This window comes from Piliocolobus tephrosceles, chromosome 17 (assembly GCF_002776525.5).
Source record: "Piliocolobus tephrosceles isolate RC106 chromosome 17, ASM277652v3, whole genome shotgun sequence".
Taxonomy (NCBI): domain Eukaryota; kingdom Metazoa; phylum Chordata; class Mammalia; order Primates; family Cercopithecidae; genus Piliocolobus; species Piliocolobus tephrosceles.
The window spans coordinates 2,207,155-2,222,901 of NC_045450.1; the positions used below are offsets into that span (position 1 = coordinate 2,207,155).

The 15,747-nt window shown below is 65.8% G+C and overlaps 2 protein-coding genes across 6 annotated transcripts; one reads left to right on the forward strand and one right to left on the reverse strand.

Annotated features, from left to right (window-relative positions):
- Positions 1–205: 205 nt before the first annotated feature.
- Positions 206–9,353, reverse strand: CHTF18 (chromosome transmission fidelity factor 18). Of its 5 annotated transcripts, none has more exons than XM_026447558.1 (22): positions 9,206–9,353; positions 8,835–9,029; positions 8,600–8,750; positions 8,245–8,413; positions 7,680–7,772; positions 7,550–7,602; positions 7,276–7,417; positions 6,581–6,790; positions 6,003–6,100; positions 5,605–5,728; positions 5,361–5,512; positions 5,140–5,233; positions 4,889–4,987; positions 4,681–4,811; positions 3,773–3,920; positions 2,615–2,839; positions 2,320–2,469; positions 2,079–2,209; positions 1,315–1,459; positions 1,084–1,215; positions 525–582; positions 206–443 (listed from the first exon to the last, which is right to left on the reverse strand). In XM_026447558.1, the coding sequence occupies exons 1-22, from the start codon at positions 9,294–9,296 to the stop codon at positions 307–309; spliced, it is 2,928 nt and encodes a 975-aa protein (XP_026303343.1). In that variant the 5' UTR covers positions 9,297–9,353; the 3' UTR covers positions 206–306. The 5 variants fall into 5 exon arrangements, 4 of the variants coding, with proteins under 4 accessions (XP_026303343.1, XP_026303342.1, XP_026303341.1 ...); XM_026447557.1 differs by having other exon boundaries at positions 8,835–9,032; XM_026447556.1 differs by having other exon boundaries at positions 8,600–9,029.
- Positions 9,354–9,584: 231 nt separating this feature from the next.
- RPUSD1 (RNA pseudouridine synthase domain containing 1) lies at positions 9,585–12,919 on the forward strand. Its single transcript, XM_023189258.3, has 6 exons — positions 9,585–9,719; positions 10,207–10,395; positions 10,474–10,597; positions 10,771–10,873; positions 10,978–11,079; positions 11,545–12,919. The coding sequence occupies exons 2-6, from the start codon at positions 10,214–10,216 to the stop codon at positions 11,970–11,972; spliced, it is 939 nt and encodes a 312-aa protein (XP_023045026.1). The 5' UTR covers positions 9,585–9,719; positions 10,207–10,213; the 3' UTR covers positions 11,973–12,919.
- The last annotated feature ends 2,828 nt before the right edge of the window (positions 12,920–15,747 follow it).

Below are 15,747 nucleotides of genomic sequence, written 5' to 3' on the forward strand. Positions count from 1 at the left end.
CATCCTGAGACCACGCCCAGCCCCACTCGCTCTATCCTGTGAGCCCCTCCCCCAGTCCCACTCACTCCATCCTGCGAGCCCCACATGTAGCCCTACTCACTCCATCCTGTGAGACTGCGCCCAACCCCACTCACTCTATCCTGTGAGCCCCTCTCCTGGCCCCACTCGCACCATCCTGCGAACCCCACTCCACTCGCACGTGACTAGTCTGTAAAGGCGTGACTTTATAAAGACGTCTCCAGGTTTGTGTCTCTCTGCACACTCTCCGGGAAGCAATGCGGGGACGTGTCCGCGGGTCAGAGAGACCTAGAGCAAGTCCCTGATATACAGCCTGCGCCGCACAGCATTGGAGACACCCTCGTTGAATCGGAACCAGACCTCGCTCCTGCCCACCGCTGTGCCCATGCGCCGCTCCACTGAGTCCTGCTCCGAGGCCGTGTCCCCTGCGGGGCCACAGGGTTGCTCCTCAGCTGGACCCCAGCACCCCAGGCCCCCCACAACCCCACAACATCCCCCACACACACCTGCACTTGGGGCTGCTGTGCTCCTGACGACCACACGTCCAAAGAAGTCCCTCTCAGGCTGATGGGGAGGAGGGACTAGTCAACCCTGTAGGACAGACGCCCCATCCAGCCCCTGCCCAAGACGGGAGGACCAAGAGCCTCTCCAGGGAGGAAGGGCCAGAGCACCTCTGAGACACCTTTCCAAACCTGGCCCAGGCCAGCTGCCCCTCAGCCCTCACTGCCATCTGCTTCCCACCAGGTGCCAACCAAGAAGAGCCAATATTGCCACTCTTCTGCCCAGACGGGAAACTGAGGCCCAAGTAGACCCCTGGTCATGCTGAGTGTAGGGAGCTGGTCCATCAGAGCCCCACCATAGGGCACTGAGCCAGCCCCACCCTCAGCCAGACTCCTCCTGTGGCTCAGCCCCAACCCCAGACACCCTGGCCCCGCCCCCTGGGTGCCTTGGCCCCACCCCTGAAGATGCCCTGGCCCTGAAGATACCTTGGCCCTACCTCCTGACTGCCCCAACCCCACCCCCAGAGGCACCCCGGCCCCGCCCCCGTGGCTACCCATTCCACACCTGTTCCTCCCGGACCGCTCGCCTCATGATGTGCTCCAGCCGCTGCTCGTGGTTGCGTGGGGCAGGTCGGCACACCCTTTTCTCCCCACTGCCCCGCAGCAGACCCTTGAGCCCTGGGGAGCTCCCGTCCACCTGCAGGGAGCAGGCACTGTGAGGTCTGGTCACACAAGGCTACGGTGGGGATGGTCCACGCCCAGGCCCCAACCTGCTCCAGAGCCTGGGTGGGCTCACCTGGGGGCTGTTCTGTGCCTGGGCCGAAGCCTCCGCCCGCCGCATCTTCTCCACCTCAATCTCGCGGGCGATGAGCTGCTTGGCCTGGTAGGTCAGGGGCTTGCGGGCAGGCAGCTCGGGGAAGCGGCAGAGTTCCTCCACGTTCCTGCTCAGCACCGGGGGGGGCACCAAGGCAGGTCAGTGGGGCCAGGCCCAGAACCAGAGACCCGCCAGGCGCTCCAACCGCCAACCCCAAAAGTCACAACGCCAGAGTGGGTATGTGGGGTGAGTCCTGGTGCCGCCGCACCCCAACCCCACAGCAGCCAAGTTTAACTGCCCCGAGCCTCAGTTTCCCCAACTGCAAGTATACGTGGGATGATGAAACCTACTGAGGGCTGCCACGACAGTGAGTTAGTGTCCTGCACGTTGGTGCCATTGCTAGGACAGCAGGACCCTGGGGCTACTGCCCCGTGCCTCACACCCGCCACCCCCGTGGCCATCCCACAGTGGGAAACAGCCTTGGAAAGTGCAGTCACTCTCGGGCCCTGGCTCCAGCTCCATGTGGGACACTCAGGTTGGGAGCAGTTCTGCAGCAAAACTCAGGTCCCAGGGCCAATCTCAGGGGGCTAGAGGTGACCCCCCCCTTCACAGTCACATCAGAGTGAAGGATACGCTGGGGCCCGACACCCCAGACGCCATGACTGGGCTCTCAGACTCCTGGCCCCATGCGGGCCCTGGCACCTGGAGCACCTCCAGGCCCCCGCCCCAGGCACTGGGGGACTCACGGCTCCAGCCTGTAGATGTACTGCCCGTCGGGCGTGCGCTCCTGGCGGTAGGTCAGGCTGTAAGCGAGCATCGTGCCCACCAGGCTGGCCAGCTGTTGCTTCTCACGGGTGCTGTACAGCTGTATGCTCACCTGGGGGCCAGGGGCAGCAGGTGGGGGGCTGAGCAGGCTGTACAGCTGTGTGCTCACATGGGACGGGAGGACAGCAGGCGGGAGTCCCCCACCCTGGGGCTGGTACTCACAGGGCGGAGCTTGGGTGCAAGAATGTCCAGGAGCAGGCAGAGGGCATCCAGGAGCAAGGCCTGGGGCGTGGCCCGGCTGCGCATGGCTGGTGCAATGCCGGACACCAGTGTCTGGATCAGGTTCCTCATCTGGCTCATCCGGTTCTGGGCCTGGGGCAGGGGGCGCGCCAAGGCCTGGTCACCGGGGCCTCCCAGGCCAAGTAGGGGAACGGTGGTTGGGGGAACAGTGGGTGGGGCCGGGGCAGCCGCACGGGCAGCACGGGGGTGGGCAGGAGTGGCGCAGGGGCGAGCACACCTCCTGCTGGCTGCTGGGGAAGGTGATCCTGGGTGTGTGGCCGGAAGCAAACAGCAAGTGGAAGGCCACGGGCAGGAAGGGTGGGTAGCGCAGCAGCTGGAAGCTCTGGCTGTGGTGAGCAGCCCCCGCCAGCAGGTCGTCGAAGGCCAGCCAGTCGAGGGCCGCACACACGGCGCCCAGGCTGGAGTCTCGAAGCCGCAGGCGCAGGAAGTTGTCAAACAGGCCCTGCAGGCAGCCAGCAACCCCTGAGCCCCTGCCCCTCACGCCCCTGCCCTCCTGCCCCTCACAGGAAAAGTGCACCACCACAAACCCTCCACCTCCGGCCCGCATGCGGCCTGCCCCACAAGGGTCCCCACAAGACCAGGCATCGGGCAGCAGCCAACACCAGCAAGGGGCCATGGGGCCTGGGGGTTGGAGGAGGGTCCACCCTGAGCATCCTCATTCCAGCTTGACAGAGACTGAGACAAGGGGGTGAACTGCCCACCAGAAGGCCTCCAGGAACCAAAGAGGTCCAGCCTCCCTCGGCCCCTCCTTAGACTGCCTGAGGAAGCTCCGCCCACCAGAGTCCCTATCCCTGTTCCTCGGGGGACTCTATCCACGCTGCCCCTCCACACCGCACGGCCCCCACCCGCTCTGCGGGGGAGTCTATCCCGCCGCTGCTCCACGCTGCCCCTCCACATCGTGAGTTTTGGGATTTGGGGATTGATTGTGGATCCCCAGCTGTTAATCCAAAGCTGCTTAGAGTCAGCAGGCAGCTTAGGCAGGTACTCCCGGGGGCAGGGTGGCAAGAAGCCCTGCTCTCCATCCCACGTGCACCCTAAGTCCGGAATCCAGCCCCTCACAGCCCCAGGCCACGCGATTGGGCAGAGGCTCCGCCCCAACCCGCTGAGAGTCCCAAGCAGCCACCAGAGCGACCTCCCCCGTCAGATGGCCGCCCCTCCCTCCTTGCCTGCCAGCCTGTGCCCTGCAGCCCCTCCCACCCTCCTAGCTCCCGCTCCCCACCTCAGAGGCCTCCTGGCACCCCATCTCCAGAAGCTGGCTCTCTCAGCACCCCCAAAGCGCCTCCCTGTCCACACGGGAGGGTCGGCAGGGGCAGGGGCACAGCCCAGGTCCTGAACAAGCAGCCCCCGGGCAGGGATTTTGGGGGAGGATGGGTACCTGGACCACTTTCTCGTGCTCGCCCGCAGAGGCGGCGGCACGCAGGACGCGGTAGAATCGCTGCGAGGCGGAGGTCAGGGAGCCCACGTCCCCGTCACCCAGCAGGAGCATGTCAGCAGGCAGGGCGGGATCCTGGCCCACACAGCGCCTGCAGATGGGGTGCTGAAGCTGGATGGGCCCATGTAAGAGCAGAGGTAGCCCCGTCGTCTCCCAGGGAAACTCAAAGGCCCCATCAGAGCCGCCACGCACTTCGTTCTTCTCGGCAGGAAGACAGCCAAAGACACGCCCGGACCTTTCCCTCAAGCTGAGGAGGAGCCCCACTCCGGGAGGAGCCCCACTCTGGGAGGAGCCTTGCCCTGAGCCTCTGGGGCTAGGGAACCCCAGGAAAAGTCACCCCGCAGGGTCCAGGCCAGGAGCAGCACATCCCACAGGCCCAGGTCGGCGTCTCCCACGTCCTGCGGCACGACCAGGCCATCATCCCCTGGGGTCCTGTGCCAAGTCCGGACAGAGACGTGCCGGCTGCTCCTGCCTACAGGAGGCCTCATGGTGTGGAGAGGCAGGAGCTCAGAGACCACAGCCCAGGCCAAACGTGGCAAAAATGCGGGTGCAGCTGGGGCAGGGGCTAGGTCAAAGGGCGCCCTGGAAAGGAACACCCTGGAGGCCCCACCACATTGGGGGTGTCCTTCCCACAGGGGACCCTGGAGGTTTCCCTGGCTGACCCACCAAGACTGCAGTGGCAAGAAAAAGCCAGGAAAAGGCTGAGGAGGGCCCTGGAGACCACACCAGGCAGCCACAGGCTCAGGACAATGAGTCCCCGCCTCAAGGATCGTGCTGGTCTGCACATAGGGCCAGCGTCCTGGGGTCTGGGCACCGTGGGCGTCCAGGCCAAGGCTGCGGCCGCCGCCTACCTCTGGGCTCGAGGCAGCTGGAAGACCTCCTGCCACACCGAGAAGAGCCCTCTGCGCTGGTCCTTGAGGCCCACACGTGTGGCCTGCACGTCTCGCACACTCAGCTCCCGCTGGCCCCGACTGTACAGGAACTGGACACAGGGCGGGGGTGTGAGAGGCGGCTGACTCCCCACCCCGCCCCACCCCACCCGGTGCCTGCGGCCCCCCCCTGCAGGGTGTTGATGCAGGCCCGGATGTCATTGTCAGTTTTCTCACAGAGGGCCGCCAGCACCCCCGGGTCAGTCCTCATGCCCTGCCGCAGGGAGACCTGGGGGAGGAGGGCTGCTGGAGGGCCCAATGGCATGCCCCAGCCTGCCGGGGGTAACCAGGGCTCCATGGGGAGGGGCAAGGAAACGGGCCAGAACGAGGTCACACCCCCAACCCTGCTCTCAGCCACGCTGCTCCCTGGGCTCCACCGACCTCCTGGAGTCGCTGCACTAGCCTCGAGGGTAGAGTCGGCGGGAAGTGGAGCAGGAAGGCCTGCTGTTTCAGCTGCCGCAGGGACGGTGCGAACCTGAGGAGAGGCAGCACGGCCAGGGACCTCGGAGTCAGCACCTCAGCCCAGGACACAGGGACAGGACAGGTCCCTCCCTCCAGGTGCCGGGGCCTCTCCTGACTGTGGCGCCCACCCGTGCACTCACTGGTCGTTGCAAATGCAGATAATGGGCCTCATGAGGAGCCCCCCCGCTGCCCGGCGCCGTCGGCCGCCACCCGAAGGCACAGCCGGGCCCTGTGGCTCCGCCTCCTGTGGCCCCTTGCGGTTCAAGATGTTCAGGAGGACGTTGATGGCGGCCTTGGGGGAGGTGCAGAAGACAGAGTGAGTCCAGGCCCTGCTGCCCGCCTGCCTGCCCGCCCGCCCACCTACCCAGGCATCAAGGAGCCCACCACGGGGGCCCCGTCGATCTCATCGATGACCAGGCAGTTGGGCTTCCCACCAGCACCCAGCACCGACTCCATCTGGGTGGCCGCCTCGATGCGCGTGCGGAAGGCCTCCGGGCTACGGTCGTCACTGGAACAGGGAGGTCAGAGGTCGTCAGGACAGCGGGCATCCCTGGCCGGGCAGCCTCCCGAGGCTGGGGCTGCTGCACTTGCGTGGAAGCCACCACATGACGCGGCCGTGCCAATCCCGTGAACCCCAAGGAAGGACACGTTTCCCCGGCCCACACGCCCAGGCCCCCACCACCCTCCAGATGGGAACATCCACACCTGGTTTCAGGTCCACGGCCAAAACTCAAACACATGAGGACAGAAGGAGAGCCAGAGACAGGCCTCACGTCACTCACCTGGCATTCATCTCCACCACAGAGTACCCCGCATGACGTGCAATCACATGTGCCAGGGTGGTCTTCCCCAGCCCCGGAGGCCCACACAGCAGTGCCACCTGCAGCCCAGGGAGACGGAAGCGTGGTGTGCACCACACCTACAGGATGCTCCTGGCCCAGCAGCCAAGGACTGCCATGTGTGTCCCACAGGCGGGGGACTCCCCCCGCCCCACTCCAGCCATCAAATAAGAACAAAAATCAGCACGTTCATGCACCAAGGTGGCAACAGGAAAAAACCCTGCACAAAGCAAGGTTCGTGCAGACAAAACACAGCTGGTATCCAAGTGACAGCCCCCAGAAACCACCCACCTTCCACCCAGATCATCTCGGCCAACTGCAGAACCCTCCGGAGACACTGACTTCCGCCAAGTTGTTACCAGAACAGGCCCAGTTCTAACTCACGCTAATGGCACTTCACGCCAAGACCCACATGTCATCACACCCACGGCTCCTGGAGAAACTCAACAGGCTGCCAAGGTGCCGGCCGCCAAGTGCAAAGCCTCAGGCTTATTGCCAGCGGCATGGCTGGCAGGGCTCACCTTCTGCCTCGGTCGCTGGCTCGGGTCCAGCCCAGCCTCCAGCATCTCTTCCAGCACCTGATCGTGGCTCTTCCACTTTCCTGGGGCCGTGGCCTCCCTGCCGACCCGGGCCGGCTCAACACTGGGCCTGGGCTTCCGAGAAGGCCTCTCGTGGCCAAACACCACCAAGTCCCACAACTTCAGCCACTTGAGCAGGCAGCGGTTGGTGAACTACGGGAAGGGAGGCATAGCCTGAGGGCACCGCCCCCAGGCACGGCCAGTCAACCTGCAACCTTGAGCACCATGAACCCATGGGACGCTGAGCCACAGGATGAATGGCCACCCCCATCCTCCTGCTGGTGAGTGACCACGAGGCTCACACCAGGGGCTCCGTCCCCACGGCTCTGGCCACAACCCATCTGGGAGACACCTGCCCTCCCCAGGGGCACCCCAGTGTCAGCTGCTACAAAGGTAGGTAAAGGAACAGAGACTTGGATCAGGTGACACCCTGGACCCCTGGCCTGCCTCACACGTCACAGGGGGCCAGTAGCACAGCCCCGTCGCTCAGTTCCCCGCCCACAACTCTAAGGGATAAACCAGAGCCCACTCCATCCCCGAAGCCCTGGGGACCAGCTGTGCAAAAATCACTGGGCCCAGATTCCTCCCTCTTGGGAACAGAGAACGCCAGGCACACTTGAGCGAGAGCAAGATCTCACGTCATCACTGAGCAGCTCCGTGTAGTGCCGGGGTGCAAACTCATCCACCCAGAGGCAGTGAGTGCAGGTGTCTTGGCCGTCAGCTGGCTCTTCCTCAGGGGCCCCCACGGGCTGGGCTGCCTCCTCCTCCCCTGACCCGAGACTGGAGAGAACCATGTCCTGAGCCACAAACCCCTCGCAGGGACCCTGCCTGCCCACACACCACAGAACAGGAGGTAAAAGGTCATGCAAGAGCCAACGAGAGTCCCCAGGGCGGAAGGGCTGGCAGAATCACCTGCGCAGGGTGTCTGAGAGCCTCTGGGCCTCCTGAAGCAGCCGCTCCCGCCGCTGTGCAAACAACAGGCTGGGATCAGGAGGGCTCAGGCGGCCCCGCCACCGCCCCCCAGCAAACCCACAGCCCCAACCTCGCCATCGACCTGCTCCTTCAGGGAGGCAAAGGACACACCCAGCAGGTCCAGCTGGCCACCGCCTCGCCACGGGACGTGGAGCAGAGAGCTCTGTGGGGAAGGGAGAACAATTGCCCATGGGGTCCTCCCGGGTCACAGGGTTCACCTCAGCCCCCATCAGTGCTCACGGACCCAGGCGGGACAACCCCAGTAACCTGGCCGGTGAGGAGTGGGAGATGGGGCAGGGGGGCCAAAAGAAAACAACCGTCCCCATGCGACAACTGCAAAAGGGAAGCCGCAAAGGAGAGCAGCTTTAGGAGAAACTAAGAAAGGGCAAAAGCAGGAACAGGAAGCAGGCAGGAGACCCTCTCCACCCCCAGGCCATGCAAACAGGAGGGACAGCAGCCCGGGGTGGGAAGACTGTGTCCTCTCAGGCTACGCCCCACGAAGCAGCCTCCCCCGAGGCAGCCCCTGGCAGTGTGCACAGGACCGGCTGTGAGCAAATGGCACAGGTGAGGGCTCCAGGACCCTTTCCTGAACAGCACCAGCCCACCCACCGTGCAGGAAGGCCACGGCCACCCACCTGCACCCCTGTGGCCACAGAGTCAGCACGCAGCACTAGATAGGCCCGGACGCCCTCGGTGGATGTCACATGGACATAGTCCTCCAAGATGGGGGGCCGCCTCAGGACGGGATTGCGGGCGGCTGGTGAGGCCCGTGTGAGACCCACGTCAGCAGCAGCGTCTGAGGCTCTGAGAAGAGACCAGGACTCAGTGACAGAAACTCAAGCCTCGGGTCACCCTTGGATGTGGGTGTCCAAGGCCACCCTCAGCCATGGAACCCTCTCCGCCCCCCAGGCCTCATCCAGGGCACCGGATGGGCTCCATCTGCGTCCCACTGGACAGATGGGATGGGACGCCCATGTCCAAGCCACACACTCGTGGTCCCAGAGCTCAGCAAGGTCCTCAGGACTTGACGGCGGGGTCACGTCTATCTGCGGGGAGTCGGGAAGAGGCAGCTCCTCCATCTCCTCCGACCTGAAGTTCAGCCTCTTGACCACCTGCAGCCTAGGCCGTTTGATCCTGGGGGCTGGGGGAGACATATGCAGGGAACCAGAGGCCTCCTCAGCCTCGCACCCACCCCGGAGGCCCTGGGGCAATGCCGCCGACCTACCGTGGGGCAGGGACCCAGCCAGCTGCAGGTCGGCGTCCACCTGCCTCTTCCCGGCGCGGCCCTGGCTGCTGCCCAGAGATGCGGCTGGGGCGGGGCGGGAGGCCGCGTCCCCTCTGGCGAGGGCCTCCTCGAACGTCCGCGGGGGCCGGCCCGCGATGGACCGGGGGACCCCGGAGGGCGACGGAGTCGACGCCCCTGCTGGGAGAGGAGACTGTCAGCGGCCGCCCCGAGACAGCAGATCCCGCCAGCGGCGGCTTGGAGGGCCCTTCGGCTCCCGGCACGCCCTCCCCGAGGTCGCCACTGTCCCGGCTTTCGCAGCGGCCTCGCCTCCTCCCGACATCCCTCCTCGACTGCCGGGGGCCGCTCCCCACCTTCCAGCTCGGCCAGCACCTCCAGCTCGGCCGCGAACTGGCTGTGGAAATCGTCCTCCACGCCGCACAGCTCCTGCTCGTAGTCCTCCATGCCGTCCGCGAGCCCGGGATCCCGCTCCGAACCTCCCGCGTTGCCACCGCCGCCGCGTACCACCCGCCCCGAGCGTGCCGGGCGCCGCCAATCAGCAACCGGCGTGCCCGGCGGCGCTCGCCACTGGTCGGCGGGGCGGAGGCGGGGCTGCGCGCGAGGTGGGCGGGGCGAGCTCCTGATCCACCGCCCCCGCGGCCTGTCCGGGGGAGCTCGCCATTGGCCGGCGCAGCCGCCCTTCCACGGCGGGGGCGGGCCGGGGGCGGGCCGGGGGCGGGGCTGCGCGCGCAGCGGGGCAGGGCGGAAGCGCTGCTAGGCATCCGGAGCGAGGATTCCAGGGTCTCTGGGTCAGGAGCGCGCGGGCGCGGGGCTGGAGCCGGCGTCGGTCACGGCATCGGGGGCCTGGACTGCACAGCCCGGCAGCAGGTCAGTCTTGGCGCGGGAGGGGCTCGGAGTCGGGGTTGGCCTGCCCACCGGGCCTGTGCGGGGCGCCGGTCTGCGCGGGTTGCGGGGAGCGAGGAGGCCCCAGCCCTGCCCCGCGCCCCGGGCAGACCTGGCTGCCGGGCCCCGGGAGTGCTGCTGCCCCTCCCCGCCCCCACCGTCGGGCAGAGGCCGTCATGTGCATCCCCTGGAGGGGAGGCTCTTTGGGGAGGCTCTGTGGGGCAGGCTTGGAACGGGCTGTTTCTCCAGGCTTGGGTCAGGCATGTCAGCCGGGAACAGGCTGACTCCCTGATCCCCCAGCTGACGCCCCGGCCTAATCTTGGGGACTGAGGATGCAGGTGCACAGGAGGGCTGCGCACCTGGCTTGTGGCTTCGCACCGGAGCCCGGGTGAGGGGGTGCGGGGACCTCTGTATGTTGGGCTGGGCGCCCCCCACGTGCTCACAGCACATGCACCCACGGGTGGCTCGGCAGGCCGGCCATGGAGCCGGGCAGCGTGGAGAACCTGTCCATCGTGTACCGGAGCCGCGACTTCCTGGTGGTCAACAAGCACTGGGACGTTCGCATTGACAGCAAGGCGTGGCGGGAGACTCTGACGCTACAAAAGCAGCTGCGGCACCGCTTCCCCGAGCTGGCTGACCCCGACACTTGCTACGGGTTCAGGTAGGCGGGGCGGCCACAGCCCCACGGCAGCGTCTGTGGAGAAAAGTGGCTCAGACGCTGGACTCTGCCCCACCCCAGGTTCTGCCACCAGCTGGATTTCTCCACCAGCGGGGCACTGTGCGTGGCCCTAAACAAGGCAGCTGCCGGCAGCGCATACAGGTGCTTCAAGGAGCGGCGCGTGACCAAGGCTTACCTGGCACTGGTAAGACCTGGTCAGTCCTGAGGTGGGGCGTGGGGACTCAGGACTCCCACCCCACTTGGGCAGGCCCTGGCTCAGAGCCTCCCACCAAGCTCTACATGGCTGCCTGGTGTTAGGTGGGCTCCCCAGCAGTGGCGGGCTGCCCCGTGACCTGTGTGATTCCCCCTGTCCTGCAGCTGCGGGGGCACATCCAGGAGAGCCGGGTGACCATCAGCCATGCCATCGGCAGAAACAGCACGGAAGGCCGGGCCCACACCATGTGCATCGAGGGCACGCAGGGTGCGGCAGGCAGGGACCAACTGGGCGGGCATCGTGGGTTAGGGTGGGTGAGCCTGGGCCCCGGGCTGGTCCCACTGACCTCACACATGCCATCTGCGCCCCAGGTTGTGAGAACCCAAAGCCAAGCCTCACGGAGCTCGTGGTTCTGGAACACGGGCTGTACGCAGGCGATCCTGTCTCCAAAGTGCTGCTGAAGCCACTCACGGGTGCGTCTGGGGTTGGCAGTGCCTGGGGTGGGCGGTGTCCTGGTGGTGACAGAAGGAAAAGTGAGACACGGGGCCATGTAGCCCATGTTGGGCCACCCTGAGCATCAAGGCAGAGTTGGCAACAAGCATTCCTGTGTTCTTAATTCTACATTCTGTAGCCTCTCAGCTTCTCACCTGACACAGGGTCCCTGCTGGCTCCTGACTGAGTCCTGGGGGGTCTGACTGGCCTGGATTCTTCAGGACCAAGTGCCACCCCGGCCCTGTCCTCATCAGTGGTGACCTGAATGCAGCCTTCTGTCCCAAACACTGATGTCCTCATCCATGGCAGGGGACAGGGAGAGTTCCACCCCAAGGGGCTGCTCCAAGGCTGCGGTGGGGTCACGACAGGAGGTGGGGCCTGGTCAGGGAGGTTCGTGTGGAGCGGCCCCGCCCCCCGCTTGACCCAGCGGCACCCTCACCTTGCAGGCCGGACACACCAGCTGCGCGTGCACTGCAGTGCCCTGGGTCACCCCGTGGTGGGCGACCTGACCTACGGAGAGCCCTCAGGCCAGGAGGACCGACCATTCAGAATGATGCTGCACGCTTTCTATCTGCGTATCCCCACGGATGCCGAGTGTGTAGAGGTCTGCACGCCTGACCCCTTCCTGCCCTCTCTGGACGCCTGCTGGAGCCCCCACACCCTGCTGCAGCCACTGGACCAGCTTGTGCAGGCCTTACGGGCCACCCCTGACCCTGACCCCGAGGACAGGGGCCCCAGGCCAGGCAGCCCCTCTGCGATCCTGCCTGGGCCTGGCCGGCCCCCTCCACCCCCCACCAAGCCCCCTGAGACTGAGGCACAGCGGGGCCCCTGCCTGCAGTGGCTGTCAGAGTGGACGTTGGAGCCGGACAGCTGAGAGCCGTGGGGCTGGAGCAGGGGGTGGCAGCTGCACAGCAGAACTCTAGGGAGATGGGCGAGCAAGTGTGTGGTCACCAGCTCTGGGGCCTCGAGATGCCCGGGAGCATCAGGCCCACTGGGCTGCCCTGGCCAGGCCTGCGGGGAAGGGCTGAGGTGGGGCCGGCAGGGGGCGCCAGGCAGCCGTGATCACAGGCGACAACATCACGGCCACGGGACTGATGCTGGATCCTGAGGACTTTCCTACCCTTGTGCCTCGGGAGAAACCGAGGTCCTTCCCTCCTCCTGGAATAGCTTCTGGATCCCAGGCTTCTCCCCAGGGGCGTCAGTTTTATGGACTGAAGAGGCAGGGCCAGGTTTTGGGCTTGCCTTTGCTTCCAGAATGGGCCACTCCTGGGCCCAGTCAGCTACGGGCCCCAACCTATCCCCTAGAGGGGCTGGGAAGGGCCACTCTGAGCTCACCTGGCCTGGGAGACCCATCTGGTCCCTGTGTCCTCTGCCCCTCACTGCTCTGCAGATCCTCTTGCCTTCGGCTGCCTCCTCCCGAGACCCAGTGGTTCCTGCTGGGCTTGAGTGTGCAGGCCCGGCCGTGTGTGCCTCGGCCTCACTGTGTCTGTGGCTCCCTCTCCACCCGGATTCTGAGCTCAATGTGGTGCTTGCTGCACAGACGTTGGTCAGGGGCCGTGGCCAAGACCCTGCCATGCACGCCCATCCCTCAGATCCGCCATGAGCACCAGCCTGCTGCAGTCTCCTGGGCCCCTGCTAACAGTTCTGCCACGTCACTGCTTGCCTGGCTCCCACATAGCCGTGCATTGTCACTCTGCCTCCGGGACCCCAGCTTGGGAGCTGTGGGCCTGCCAGGTCTCACCTCTGTCTCCCACGCCACAGCCCGGGCTCCTGGCTACAGCGGGGCTCCAGGGACTCCAAATAAATGCTCACTGGCTTCAAGGGTGACCGTGAACGTGTCCAAAACCGGGCTTCTGAGGGGCAGGTCTGGCTACCCAGACCCTTCCTAGCTCTCTTTCCTGCCCTGAGGTCCCAGCAGGACCTGGGACAGACGCAGTGGTTCTGGCTCCTATCGGCCCCTCCTGCAGACAGCAAGCACCCTGCAGCTTTGGCCTGGGCAGGCCCCGGACGACCCCCAGCACCCACAACCAGAACCGCAGGAGCACCCAGCTGGGCTCAGCCAGGGACCTTTGTAGAGCCCAGGCCCTTGTGTCAGCCCAGGCCTGGGGCAAGAGAGGGCCCTGGCCCCCCGAGTCTCAGAGCTCTGTGGAAGGGGCGTCTCATGAGTCAGCACTTGGTCTCAGGTCTGCCTGGCCCCTGCCTGCCACTGTCCAGCTCCAGGGCCAGCCCTGAAACCCTGGTTAGGACCCCAGCAGTGATAGCAGCAGGGCCTGGACCAGAGGCAGCTGCTGCTGTGCCCTCAGCCAAGACACGGGTTCCAGACCCGGAGTCCCCACTAGGCCCCGGACTGGAGGCAGCTGCCACTGTGCCCTCAGCTGAGATACGGGTTCTACCTTAGAGTCCCTGAGGCAAGGCCACAGGCCCTGGGCTCACTGCTGCTGCTCCCGTGACTCAGTTTCCTTATCTGTAAAGGAAGGGGCTGGTGCAGATCCGAAGAGACCACATAACCCTCAAGTAGCACCAGTTGGGCGACCCCAACAGAGAGCAGCAGCAAAGCCCTCCCGGCCAGCACACTTCACTCTCCAGGCCCCTCCCTGGCCAGTCCGAGGATGTGTGCATTCTCAGCGCCTGGCCCCGGGCTCCCCTACCCCAGGGCTGGCTTGTCTCCGGGCTTCCTCCTGGTCCTTGTCTGAATCAGCCCAAGTCGGAGCCAGGCACGGCTCTCCTCTCCGGTGGGAATGTCTCCCCACCTTGCCCCACAGGACCCCACCTCTCTGGACTGGGGGCTGCCGACCTCACTGCCCCTAACTGCGACCGGTTGCAGCTGTTGGAGCCGCTGGGGGCCAGCCCAGCTGGTGGCCGGCCAAGGGGCCTTCAAGGCCTGACCTGAGCTGGACCCTCCTCAACAAGCCAGGCCTCCAGAGTGCCGTCCCTCGTGGTGCCCATGCCTCAGGGTCAGCCTGGAGCTCTCAAAGGGGCATCTGGGTTCCCGGGGGACTGTACAGGCCTGGGGAGCGGTCACCCACCAGTCCCCCCACTGTTAGCCCCCACAAGACCCAGAGCAGGGATTAAGTCTCAGCTTGGCCATGGGGCTGCCTCGTTGGGCACCCATAGCTCTGGTGCAGGGGGTGGTCATGCCACAGCTGAACCTGAGCTGCAGGATCCCAGGGACTTGGAGCCCTTGTGGTCCTGCCAAGCAGGGGCTGAGCCCCTCCCAAGATGAGAGCTGGGGTAGGTGGGCGGGGTTGGGGCTGAGCCTGGGACACCCAGCACCCGTCCCAGTGAGGGGAGAAGCCTGGCAGGCGGGCTGGTAAGTGCCTCCTGTCTCTCCTCCCGCCCTGGCCTGCCTGGTGGAGCCCCACAGTGCACACACGGGTGCTCCTGCCTGCCCAGCTCTGTGTCCCGGTACCCACAGAATGGCCGCAGCTGTCACCATGCCTGGCCACCGCATTGGGTCCTCGTGTGCCTGATGTCCCCACACAGGGACACGGTGTGTCCGTGTCCACGCTCCTGGGCACACAGATCAGGAGGCCCGAGATGCACCTGTACACGCAGGCACCAGCAAACACGACGGACTCAGATGCAGGCGTGCGACACGACCCCTGGGGCGCAGAGACTGCAGAGCACAGCCCTGGTGGGCAGGGAGGAGCATGAGCTGGGCCGTTGCCAGCTGTGAGCTCAGCCTTCGCCATTGGGGAAGGGAGTAGGTGCCTGTTGTGCCTGAGGTCATTTGCGGCGGAGGTGGTGCATCACCTGGCACAGCCTGGGCCTCCCCCACAGGACTGCCAAGCGGGCGTCACTGTGGGAGGGGAGTGGGGCGGGGCGGGGCAGTCCCATGCCGCCTGCCAGGCCGGCGTGGAGGTGAGCAAGGACCTCGGCATCCCCACCCTGCACCGCCTCTGCACCCGGGCACTCAGCAGCAGCAGCTGATGCACTTGGCAGGCTGGGATTGCGTCTGGAGCACCTGGTCCGCAACTCCCTGCCAGGAGCAGCCACCCCACAGCCCGGCAGCACCTCCCCCGCCACACCCAGGGTTTCTGCTCAGGTGAGAAGGGCGGGTGGGAGCCACCACCAGCCCACCGCAGGGCCGGTCCCAAGCCGCTGCATTTGCCTCTGCGTGGGGCAGCCTCCCTGTCTCCCTCTTAGGCCACAGTCAGGAGACCCAGAGATGCCCAAAAGCCATCAGGCTGGTTCCAGGAGGAGGCAGTGGCCAGCAGCAGTACCGAGACCCTGACTCCTCTGGCCTTGCAGCTTCCATTTCCAGCGTGGCTGAGGCTACCCCAGCTGCCACTGGGGGCCAGATTTCAGCAACAGAGCTGGACATCTGGGGCTCAAAGAGGGAAAGAGAGCTGCCAGGGCCACTGGGTATGGGGAGGACGAAGCCGGGGTGCATGAGGCTGCCTGAGGCACTTGCTGTTGGTTAGAGACACAGCAACCCGTGGGTCCCCTAGGCCCCTACCTGTGATAAGAAAGGCCCAGGGTTGGCCGGGCACGGTGGCTCAAGCCTGTAATCCCAGCACTTTGGGAGGCTGAGACGGGCGGATCACGAGGTCAGGAGATTGAGACCATCCTGGCTAACACGGTGAAACCCCGTCTCTACTAAAAAATACAAAAAAAAAACCTAGCCAGGTGAGGTAGTGGGCGCCTGT

What these genes read in the sequence shown, in the direction of transcription:
- RPUSD1 (XM_023189258.3), top strand. Translation starts at nt 10,214, where the DNA reads ATGGAGCCGGGCAGCGTGGAGAACCTGTCCATCGTGTACCGGAGCCGC. An exon ending in GACACTTGCTACGGGTTCAG is followed by an intron (nt 10,396 to 10,473) that starts GTAGGCGGGGCG and finishes GCCCCACCCCAG; the next exon opens with GTTCTGCCACCAGCTGGATT. An exon ending in CCAAGGCTTACCTGGCACTG is followed by an intron (nt 10,598 to 10,770) that starts GTAAGACCTGGT and finishes CCTGTCCTGCAG; the next exon opens with CTGCGGGGGCACATCCAGGA.
- CHTF18 (XM_026447555.1), bottom strand. Translation starts at nt 9,296, where the DNA reads ATGGAGGACTACGAGCAGGAGCTGTGCGGCGTGGAGGACGATTTCCAC. An exon ending in GCTGAGCTCTGGGACCACGA is followed by an intron (nt 8,414 to 8,599) that starts GTGTGTGGCTTG and finishes GTCTCTTCTCAG; the next exon opens with AGCCTCAGACGCTGCTGCTG. An exon ending in CACAGCAGCCCCAAGTGCAG is followed by an intron (nt 444 to 524) that starts GTGTGTGTGGGG and finishes GTGGCCCCGCAG; the next exon opens with GGGACACGGCCTCGGAGCAG.